General features: G+C 44.2%; 2 protein-coding genes across 2 annotated transcripts; one reads left to right on the top strand and one right to left on the bottom strand.

Annotated features, from left to right (window-relative positions):
- Positions 1-71: 71 nt before the first annotated feature.
- Positions 72-1868, bottom strand: phf5a (PHD finger protein 5A). The gene is made up of 4 exons (XM_076093234.1): positions 1737-1868; positions 1352-1375; positions 457-623; positions 72-269 (listed from the first exon to the last, which is right to left on the bottom strand). The coding sequence occupies exons 1-4, from the start codon at positions 1786-1788 to the stop codon at positions 180-182; spliced, it is 333 nt and encodes a 110-aa protein (XP_075949349.1). The 5' UTR covers positions 1789-1868; the 3' UTR covers positions 72-179.
- A 263-nt stretch (positions 1869-2131) lies between these two features.
- Positions 2132-10200, top strand: LOC142951596 (aconitate hydratase, mitochondrial-like). The gene is made up of 17 exons (XM_076093230.1): positions 2132-2191; positions 3617-3759; positions 4074-4332; positions 4424-4516; positions 4608-4766; positions 4925-5075; positions 5186-5290; positions 5749-5840; positions 6341-6446; positions 6568-6725; positions 6805-6878; positions 6981-7092; positions 7174-7452; positions 7550-7741; positions 8024-8156; positions 8351-8472; positions 8584-10200. The coding sequence occupies exons 1-17, from the start codon at positions 2156-2158 to the stop codon at positions 8713-8715; spliced, it is 2346 nt and encodes a 781-aa protein (XP_075949345.1). The 5' UTR covers positions 2132-2155; the 3' UTR covers positions 8716-10200.
- Positions 10201-11063: the final 863 nt, after the last annotated feature.

Raw genomic sequence — 11063 nt, 5'->3', positions numbered from 1 at the left:
AGATGTTTAGTGACTATTAATATCAAGCACTGTGCGAGCGTAGGCAGACTCAATCAAAACAGGAACAAGAATGAAAATACAAAACAAAGTTTTATTGACAAGTCAAAAAATGTTTGAGGTTTTAAAGAAAATCTGCAAAAGCTGAAAAACTAAAATCAAGCACCGAGGCCGTGGTGTCTTCACCTCTTCTTGAAGCCATACTTCTTCCTTTCATAAAACAGATCCGTTTTAGAGCTGCCCAAATTCACAATCTTAGGGCAGCCATCGCGCTGTAAAGGGAAACAGAAAGAGCCCGGTTGAGTAACGCTTTCATCTCAAAAGAAGCTAGACAAAATTGTATTTGGGGTTCATTTTTAAAGTGCTGTTTATCTCCTTTAGGCTCGTTAATCAGCTATGCCAGATAACAAAAATCTCATGAACATCTCTTTTCAGTGACGGATAATAAAAGGGACTCACATCTTTCTCCTGGATGGTGCACTCTTTACAGTAGTAAGCGTCAGAAACTCCCGGCCCTCCGCAGATGACACAGCGTCCCTGATAGGAGCCGTAGTTGCACTCGTCACAGATGCGCACCAGCGTGCACGGCCTCACATAGGAATCGCAGATGACACATTTGCCATCGCCTGAAAGGACGGGGACGAGACCGATGAGAGGATTGATTGAGAAAATAGGTATATAGGAAAATATTTGTGTCGTTTAACACAGCCATAGTTGAAACATCATAGCAACTAAATGAACTTTGAAACAATGTTGGGAATAAATGAGTTTGCTGAAAAAGTTCTAAACGGTGTTTTGAAATAAATCTTCACTCGACCATAAGTCACATTGTGTGTCAATAAACAGCAGCCACATACTTTCCCCATTACTGATCGATTCATTAATCAATAGTTTAAAATTATATTTATTGTATAAATGCAAAGGTTTATTAACACAGTGGAAGTAAGTAAATTAATACAGAAGATTAGTATGACTATGTCACTCATAGGTCCTTTTTCACAGCAGCCATTTTCACATGTAATTGCAGGGTAAACACAGGTGTAACTGATTAAGGTCGCATTCTATTTAGTGTCACAGCCACTATAGTGAGCCAGCATGCACAATACCAGAAACCCAGACCACCTAAATGAAACAGGGCCATAATTATGCATTATGTAATCTCACCTGTGTTTACCCTGCAATTACACGTCAAAAGAGCTGCTCTGAAAAGGGCCTATTGAACAAGACATGAACCTACAGGACTGACGCTACTGTTACAGATGCAAAAGTGAACAAAGACAGCAGACAAACAATTACGAGCTCAAATGAAAACACGTAACTTTTAGTTTGTGATACCACAGAAGGAAACACTTACATTTCTCACAGAGTCTCCCGATGGCTGAGGAATAAAAACAAAAGCAGTCAGAGCCAGTGAGTGATGCTAACAGTTGATTCATATCGCTTTGCTAGATTAACGTGAAAAGCTTTTAACTTCCTTATACTTTGAGTAAAACCCATTACTAAATACACTGAAGTCATTTCAAGTGAAATTGAAACATTAGTCATCCCGAAGACATAAACGTGTAGACGTTTCTAAGCTAACACCGTGGCTAACATTCGTTCAATGAAATCCATGCTCTTACCGTTAGCATGGCAGCTAACGTTATCTCGCGCTAAACATTAAACAGACACCCAGCTGCGTTTAAAGAAACAACGAACAGTGTTAGCAAACTTGTGATATTAAATAAGTTCACACATACCGACACCGGCTTGTTTTCTGCAAAAGATCAAATCTGGGTGATGTTTAGCCATTGTTGGCTAACGTAAGGCGAGCGCTGCTGATTTGGTTCAACCTTTGACCTGTAAACTTTGGATGAGGAGTTGCATTACCGCCACCTAGCGTCTCCAAAAATAATTAAAAAGGGTCCTCATCCTTTTTATAAAGGTAAATCATATATTAACGCTAAAATTCGATCTTGTATGGGTGAAATTGAATTTAAAAAAAAAAAGTTGTAAAAAAAATACATAAAATACATAAAATGGAGACGGATAAATCTAAGTTTAGATTACATTTATTCAAAAACTATCAAAAACTATCGTAAACATTTGTCCTTCAAGGACCGCAGTTTAAAAAGCTGTGACGTCACAACTGCGCGACACATCTTTGTCAGTGAACGAAATGGCAACCTACTGTCTCACCGTCGCCCGGCTCCAGGTAAGAGACGAAAATGGGCTAATTGTACCATAATTAAAAACCAGTGAAAGATGTCACTTACCATGTTGCATTTAATAAATCTATTGCAATGTTAAAATTACATTTTATAGTTCTAAGAGCGGTTGCTGAGGATAAATAAACTGTGGACCGGTCACAGGCTCACTGGTCAGGTCGTCGTGTCCTGACTGCACTGAACGCATCTTTAGTCTGTCACTGGCTTAATAAAACACATGTCTTTACCAGAGACTCATTACCGATTTAACCAGTCCTTGAATTAACATGTCCAGGTTATCACTAGAAGTGGAGTTTGGTGTTTAATAGCAAGGTTAACCACAAGGTGAGAGCTCCCAGCATACACACAGTAGAGCAGCGTGTAAGAAAAATAGAAAACATATTTAATAAAAGTAATACAGCACACACAGTCTTGCACATTTTTTTAGCTATTGCTCCAAGAGAAACTAGTTAATTCATTCTGTTGTACAGTTAACAGGGTGTGTGTCCCTGATATGTCCAATGACAACAGTGTGCTGTAAAGATATTTACATCTGACCTAATAATAACAGACCAACAGGTGTTTAAACTCTTAATATCTGAACCCAAAGTGAGCTCTAGTTGAGGTCTATTCGAGCTCATGTTGATGGCAGATAACCAGAACACCGTGTTCTGAAACAGACACAAACAACAATGTATGTAGGCTTGGTAGATTAAAATATCATATGTTGTCTTTTAGTTCACGACATGAACAGATGCCATTTCTTTTTGTTGCTGGCATTGTTACGGGTTGGAGAAACTTGAGCCAGTAAATGCTCTGTAGTCTCACGTTGGTGGTATAAAAAAGATCTGTGCATTCCAACTCCTAATAATACCACATTAGATTAAGATTTACGCCATTAATAAGTAATAGATTGCCCAGCTTATGTTTAAGTGTGATTGCTGTCTGAACCCACAATTACAGTTCCTATTGATGTATTAACTCTTGAATTAGCCTCTTAATTGATTGACAGCTAGCTACTTGACACCAAAAGTCAAGTGATTAATGGTTGTGGGTTCAGCTGCTCACTGTCAGTTCTTTCACTGAATGACAGCTAATCTCTAGCACACATTGTCTGTCTGTCTGTCTGTCGGGTCATTAAAGACCTTCAGCTGTTTGACATTTTGTTCTCTTGTGTGTCTTCTTTGATAACTTCATCATCTAAGATGTTTAATGTTATTTAAGAACAGTTTCTTCCTGCTGGCCGTTACTCTGAACAGTTAAATCATTCATAAACCATCCACCATATATTATAATTTTACTGTTTTTAATGCACCATTTTGTTTGATATGTAGGCCCAGCAGCCAAACGGTTCAGAAGTTACAACGGTGTCAGTGTGTCTGTTTTTGTCTGCGGCTCTGTGATCACTTGCATGTTTTTTGTTTTGTCTGCAGCTGGCTCTGGGTCATGGTGCACGGCGCCTGCATGTATCGGCAGCTTACAGAGCCAAAGCCCAAGTGTCCATGAGCCGCTTTGAGCCCAGCGCCTTCGTCAACTACGAGAGGCTCCAATCCAACATTGACATTGTGCGAAAAAGGTCAGCGGCCTCCTAATCTTCCTCTTTTGTTTGCTGTGGCTCACATCACTGTTTCTCCCAAAACGCTCCCTTATCTGTGTGAGTGAGTGTTTGACCTTTATCACAGTTTTCCATCGTATTTGTAGCCTTCGCCAACTCTCGTCTGTCAGCCTGACCTTCGGTTTATCTTCTCACTTGTATTCTTCTTTAGCTAATTTATTTATTTGTTTTTATGTTGTAGCTGTCATCGTCTGACCGGTTCCTTGCTGAATCTTCCTCTAATGTTGCAGCAGCATCTTACTACAAATAGAATGTTGTTTCATTTTTCTGTCCAGGCTCAACCGGCCGCTCACCCTGTCGGAGAAGATCGTGTACGGCCACCTCGATGACCCCCACAAACAGGAGATCGACCGCGGTCGCACCTACCTGCGGCTACGTCCCGACCGCGTGGCCATGCAGGACGCCACGGCCCAGATGGCGATGCTCCAGTTCATCAGCAGCGGCCTGCCCAAGGTGGCCGTGCCCTCCACCATTCACTGTGACCATCTGATCGAGGCTCAGACCGGAGGGGTGAAGGATCTGGCCAGAGCGAAGGTGAGGGATCCTATTTGTTTACCGTAATTCTGCTAATCTCTCAAAAGTGATCACTTGTTCACTTGCGTTCTCATCATGGTTCTCATCCCAGGAAGTCAACCACGAGGTCTACGACTTCCTGTCCAGCGCTGGGGCAAAATATGGAGTTGGCTTCTGGAAACCGGGCTCTGGAATCATCCATCAGGTATTACCACTGAAGTTTGGATGCAGTGCCTAGAAAACGACAAGCTACTGTAATTTTAGCACGCCAACGTTCCGATTTCGCACAAAAACAGATCATCCTGGAGAACTACGCCTACCCAGGAGTGATGCTCATTGGCACAGATTCCCACACACCAAACGGCGGCGGGCTCGGTTCCATTTGCATTGGCGTCGGAGGAGCAGACGCTGTGGACGTCATGGCAGGAATCGCCTGGGAGCTCAAGTGCCCCAAGGTGAGCGGAATACAATATGTTGCACACATTCTGTTGACCGTCTCGTCTTTTGACTTTTGTTTCCAGTCACACTTTTCCTGTGTTTTCTTTCTCAACCGTAGTTGTGTTTCTTTCTGCCTCTGAACTTTCTTCCCACGATTAATTCTCTTCCTTTAAAGGTGATCGGTGTGAAGTTGACCGGTACTCTCTCAGGCTGGACGTCTCCTAAGGATGTCATCCTGAAGGTGGCTGGCATCCTGACGGTGAAGGGCGGCACTGGAGCCATCGTAGAATACCACGGACCAGGAGTTGACTCCATTTCCTGCACTGGTCAGTAAAAAAATAAGCATTTTTTTTTTCAATCTGAATTCATTATACTTTGATGTATTTAAATTTTTCTTCATAGCTGTTTGTCTCATATGTGTTTTCATTGTGTGCAGGTATGGCCACCATTTGCAACATGGGAGCAGAGATTGGAGCCACGACCTCTGTGTTTCCCTACAACCACCGCATGAAGACGTACCTGGAGAAGACGGGACGTGAACGTATGTTTAGGCTTTTGGTCATCCAATATTAATTAAAGTAATAACGTATTACTTTGCGTAGAGACGAGGGAAGAAAATACCATTATACAATCCATAGACGATAAACACAAAAAGCTTTTGTTTTAGATGAAGTAGGTAATGTCCTGAAGTTCCATCTGGGCCAGGATCACTGTCACTTCTCATCTCCCTCCATCAAACTGTATCTGTTCCATCCGTCCGGCGTCAACTGTCAAAGAAACCCAAACTGCACAAAATCATAGATGCTTGCATTAGATCTGCACCTATAAACCATTTCACCTCCTTACAAATGAAAGCCGGATGCGAGTAATCAGCAGATATCTGTTCTGGAATTCTAAACTGCGTGTATGTCGGTGCCTATCTTCATGGAAAACCCGCCTGGTATAAATGAAAGCTCGGTGTCTTGTTAGTGTCTCAACACTCCTCTTGTGTCTTCCCAGAGATCGCTGCCCTGTCTGACGAATTCTCCGACTTGTTGGTGCCAGATGAAGGCTGCGAGTACGACGAGCTCATCGAGCTCAACCTGGACGAGGTCTGCACTTTTCTCTCTGCCTTCATTGGGTGCTTTAAAGCGCGTAGAGCGTCCGGAGAATACACGTAGAGAGTGACATGAAATAAAGGTCTCTGCTCTGGTGATTTATGAGCAAACCTGAATGTGGATTTGCATTAGAAAGTGTTTTTGTAGCCCGCTATAAACCAGACTGTTTATACTATTTTCATCTATTCTGACCACAGAACATTTGAACTTTCCTTTTTAGTTCTGTGAAGTCGGGAAAGTTGTAGGACCTTAGATCCAGGTCTGGATGGGGATATGACTCCTCTGAGCGTCAGTTACCAAAGCTGGAAGAACGTGATCTATCCGAATGCTCACAGAGTTTTCTTCGACATCTCCAAATACACATGGCACCATTTATAATTAAACATGCCTGAACGGCACAAGTGAGAGGTTCACTTGCCTGCTTTAATTACAGAGAGAGAGGTTTGTTTGAGAATGACTCGAGTAACGTCAACGTTGTGTTCTTCTTTTTCTAGCTGAAGCCTCACATTAACGGGCCCTTCACCCCCGACCTGGCTCACCCAGTGTCTGAAATAGGTGCTGTTGCTGCGAAGAACGGCTGGCCGCTGGAGGTGAAAGTTGGTAAGAAGTGACCAGCGGTGGACAGGCTGCACAGTTTTTGGTCTGACTCCTGCTACATGTCAGAATGTGGGCAAAAGCGTCTTCAGCGAGATGCTCTCTGGCTCCTTTCCCCCTGTTTTAGGTCTGATCGGCAGCTGTACCAACTCCAGCTACGAGGACATGGGCCGCGCCGCCTCTGTGGCCAAGCAGGCTCTGGATAAAGGCCTGACGTGCAAAGCTCAGTTCACGGTCACCCCTGGCTCCGAGCAGATTCGTGCCACCATTGAGAGGGATGGATACGTGAGTGTTTGAGCACTAAAGAGTTGCACCTCCGCCACGCTGATAATATAAGCTCAGATGTGTTTGCGTCTTCCTGTAGTCAAAGATCCTTGGTGATGTTGGAGGGGTGGTCCTGGCCAACGCATGTGGACCATGCATTGGACAGTGGGACAGGTAAGTGTTTGTAACATGACCTACAGTGTCCAGAGAGTTCAATTCCACTTGTGTTTCCTTTGAGTTAATATGTGTGTGTGTGTGTGTGTGTTTTGCATTCAGGCAGGATGTGAAAAAGGGAGAGAAGAACACAATCGTCACGTCCTTTAACAGAAACTTCACTGCCAGGAACGATGCTAACCCTGCGACCCACGCCTTTGTTACCTCCCCTGAGGTAAACTCACTAGATCCGCACTGCACACTTGGCTAGTTATTGTACACACGACTCACATTTCCATCTCCTCTTCGTCCCCAGATTGTCACTGCCCTTTCAATCGCCGGCACGTTAAACTTCAACCCAGAGACGGATTACCTTACAGCCGCCAACGGCGAGAAGTTCAAGCTGGACCCCCCCTACGGGGATGAACTACCCGCCAAGGACTTTGACCCAGGCCAGGACACGTACCAGCACCCGCCCCCCGACGGCACCAGCATCAGGGTGGACGTCAGCCCCGAGAGCAACCGGCTACAGCTGCTCGAGCCCTTTGACAAGTGGAGCGGAAGTGATCTCGAGGACATGAAGGTCCTAATCAAGGTCTGATCTTTTTTTTTTTTGAAATGGCACCCAACCCCTGCAGCAGTTAGTCTTTAAACCTTCTCACTGCACCTGTGTCTATTTGCTGCCTCCACAGGTGAAGGGCAAATGCACCACAGACCACATCAGCGCTGCGGGACCTTGGCTGAAGTTCCGCGGTCACCTGGATAACATCTCCAACAACATGCTGATCGGTGCCGTCAACAGCGAGAATGACGCCATCAACAAGCTCAAGAACTACCTGACGGGGGAGTACGGAGGAGTCCCCGACGTGGCCCGCCACTACAAGGTGAGAAAAGGGTGCAGGAGCACATCTATACATTCCATCGGGTTTCCTTGTTTGTTAGCATTGTATTGGTTTTAAATTTGGATTCGGAGACTTGGAGTGGGCCTCCATAAATACTGGCTAATGGTATTTTTTTTAACCTTGCTAGCATTGTCTCTTCAAATGCAATGCTGCATTGTTATTGTTGCTGGTGAACCACGCTGTAAACACTTAACATCAAAACCTACACCATAGGTATCTACAGCGGGACTCCCGTTAACCCTTTGTCCTTCCTGTTGTGCGCAGGCCAACGGTGTGTCCTGGGTCGTGGTCGGTGATGACAACTACGGCGAGGGCTCCAGCAGAGAGCACGCCGCCCTGGAGCCCAGGCACCTGGGAGGAAGAGCCATCATTGTCAAGAGCTTCGCCAGAATTCACGGTACTGCACAACACCCGCTAGAGACGGGGATACTGTCTTAAGATTCGACATGTGAAGAGGAGTCTTGGATGTCCAGTCATTTTAGTAGTTTTTCTTGTATTTGTGTAAAGTAATGGTTGTTTTTGTCTGAAGTTAGGACTGTGTGAAATCTTACACATTCAATTATAACAAACCTGTCTCCCTCCCGTCCTCAGAAACCAACTTGAAGAAGCAGGGTGTGCTGCCACTGACGTTTAGCAACCCATCGGACTATGACAAGATCCGCCCCGATGACAAGGTCTCCATCAGAGGACTCAAAACCTTCGCTCCAGGAAAGGTAAGCGGGCATTACAGCTGAAAAATGGCTTGCTTGCAGTAACCTTTTCTCCAGCTGTTCATGAATAGCGGCCGCATTGAGAACCTCTCCTCTCCCTCCCGTTCTCCTCAGCATCTCACGGCAGTCGTGAAGCACGGCGACGGCAGCGAGGAGACCTTGGAACTGATCCACAGCTTTAACGAGACGCAGATCGAATGGTTCCAGGCAGGCTCCGCCCTCAACAGGATGAAGGAGCTGCAGTGAGGCGGTGGAACGAACATGTGGAGGAGAAGGGATTTTCAGAGGGGGGGGAGGGGCACCGGATGGTCAGGATTGTGTGGGAAGAAGAATGTAGATGCTGTTTAGTGTCTGTCCCATCATCTGCATTAGCACACACAGTTTGGACTGAAGAAGTGTGACGATATACCTCAAAGAGTTAAATGTTGTCAGTTGATGCAATGATGGGACCTGGTCTTCGGTAAGATGATTCTAATACGGTCATTTGTCAGTCCGTAGCGTTCTTGGAGGTACTGTACGCTGCTGTGATTCAGAGTCAAACGTTAGAAACACACTAAGCTTGTTTTTGCAGCTCTTCAAACTGTCTTGAGCGTTGTGTTGCACACTACATGCTGATAATCAGCTGTAGTCAACCCACTGTCATACATTCAGCCTGCCCCGATGTTATTTACACTTCACCTTGAACTGGTAAATACTGCTGTTTGCTGCATCGCCGGGTCCATTTGTTTAGTATACGTGCAATGAGCATATGGATCCAAAGGAAACACGCATCATTAATGTATTTACTCGTATACTTTGCCCCCCCCAGTGGCCACGAGGAGTTACTGTCGTGTCTACAAGGCGCAGCAGCGAGATCTCTTTATCTAGATTACAGTTTTGAAAGCAGCATGTAGTTGACGCAGCTGTTTTCTAGGGATTGTTGAAAGGCATTATTGGAAATGTAGTCAATCACATAAGTGCATGGGCCAGTTTGACCCTGTGAGTGGATCCAACATGAAAGTAAATTAAGCAAACGTAGCCTAACTTGAACATCGCGGATTACTTTATATCTAACAAGAGCATTTAGGGGTCCGTTTTAGTGTCCATGTTCTTTCAGCCATCACAGACATTTCCTAATGTACAGAAAGACGATGTTTTAATACTGTGTGAGAATACAGTTGAAGTCTCCTTGCTGGACCCCATCACTTCCTTAAACTGCCCCCCCCGATCAGTCCTGAACCTCTTTACGAGGTCGAACATAATCTGGTGTCCTGTGTTTTCAGTGCCCTTCATTTTGCAGTTTAACGTCTTTTACCTCAACAAAAACTGTATTGAAGAAAATGAATAACGGTCTGTTACTGGTGGAGAAAAATGTGAAACTGATATTGGACTGTAAATTATCACTTGTTTTCATTCAGTGACGTGGCAACACATAAGAACCCCAGATCACCGTGTCAGCCCGTTTTGCTGCTCTGTGGATATAATTAACCTCAACAAGGTGATCATTGCAACGGATCAGACACCGGATGTGTTTTTGTATTTATTTATACTGTATTTCCCGTCCCGGTCCCTGCAAACTGAATGCATCAAGAGGTGAACCAGATGAAGGATTACACCACTATCTTCCTCTAACCGACTGTATGTCAAGTGTTTTTGGTTACGTGTACATTCAAGTGTTATTTTTCTCCCAGATGTTTTCTTTATAACAGAAATACCAATCTGTTGTAAAATTAAAAAAAATCAAAGATCTGATTCATTTACGTTGGCTCCAGTGATGTGACTACAGTCTGTCTACGGTTAGAAATATACAGTTATGGTAAGTTCACAACCGGGGCACATCTGTCAAAAGGTACGGCCTGACACAGGCTCAGGCTGAATACATAGAGTAGTGCATGTGTGTGTGCAAATGCAGCAAGCAAATGCCCTGGCCTTGATTGCACTGATCAACTGAGATGCAAGACAAACCAGTCTTCTGGCCTCTCTCTCTTCTTTATCTTATTCCAAAGGGGCCATGTGTTGCCCTCAAACCCAGAACCCAACCAGGACTCCTGGACTAATCTGATTACACACAACCTTATTTAGAAATATGCACCAGGAGGCCAATAGAAACAAAAATAATAGAAATCATAAAACGGGGATTCTCTAAAAGACAACAAAGTCCACAATATTAGGTCTTAGTGGAAGGCCCACTCAGGTGTTTTGCTTAATGGTAATTGTTGGGGAAAAATCGAAATGACTAATTACTATGCATTTAATAATCAGTGCATGTTATGCCTTTAAACAGAAGCTCATGTCCTCTGTAAGTGTTTAAAACTCTTTGCTTGTGTGAACTTTCACTCGCACTAGGTCTCTCAGCAAATGTTAAGGCTATCAAGAAGCAGCTGACGGTCGAAAGAACATCTCAAGCTGTTTACCCTAAATAAGCCATAATAAACCTGTAGAGACGTCAATACTTACGCCTTGTTGATTTGCTACCATGACTTACTGATTATGAGAAAGTGACCCTAAGGCTAGAACAAATTGTTTAAAGTGTTGTACCAGACTTGGTGATAATAATGCTGTGTGAGCGCAGTGTGTGTGTGTGTGTGTGTGTGTGTGTGTGTTTTCCTTAGTGG

The sequence above is a fragment of the Anarhichas minor genome, unplaced genomic scaffold (genome assembly GCF_050575085.1).
Source record: "Anarhichas minor isolate MPS153535 unplaced genomic scaffold, ASM5057508v1 ptg000017l, whole genome shotgun sequence".
NCBI lineage: Eukaryota > Metazoa > Chordata > Actinopteri > Perciformes > Anarhichadidae > Anarhichas > Anarhichas minor.
Note: the sequence above shows the minus strand (reverse complement) of the source record. Positions and strands in the feature narration are given on the sequence as shown.

Coding starts and splice junctions, on each gene's coding strand:
- phf5a (XM_076093234.1), bottom strand. CDS start 1,788: ATGGCTAAACATCACCCAGATTTGATCTTTTGCAGAAAACAAGCCGGT. Junction 1,376..1,736: donor CAGAAAACAAGCCGGTGTCG/GTATGTGTGAAC, acceptor TTTATTCCTCAG/CCATCGGGAGACTCTGTGAG. Junction 624..1,351: donor CGGGAGACTCTGTGAGAAAT/GTAAGTGTTTCC, acceptor CCGTCCTTTCAG/GCGATGGCAAATGTGTCATC.
- LOC142951596 (XM_076093230.1), top strand. CDS start 2,156: ATGGCAACCTACTGTCTCACCGTCGCCCGGCTCCAG. Junction 6,447..6,567: donor GCCGCTGGAGGTGAAAGTTG/GTAAGAAGTGAC, acceptor CCCCTGTTTTAG/GTCTGATCGGCAGCTGTACC. Junction 7,742..8,023: donor ACGTGGCCCGCCACTACAAG/GTGAGAAAAGGG, acceptor TGTTGTGCGCAG/GCCAACGGTGTGTCCTGGGT.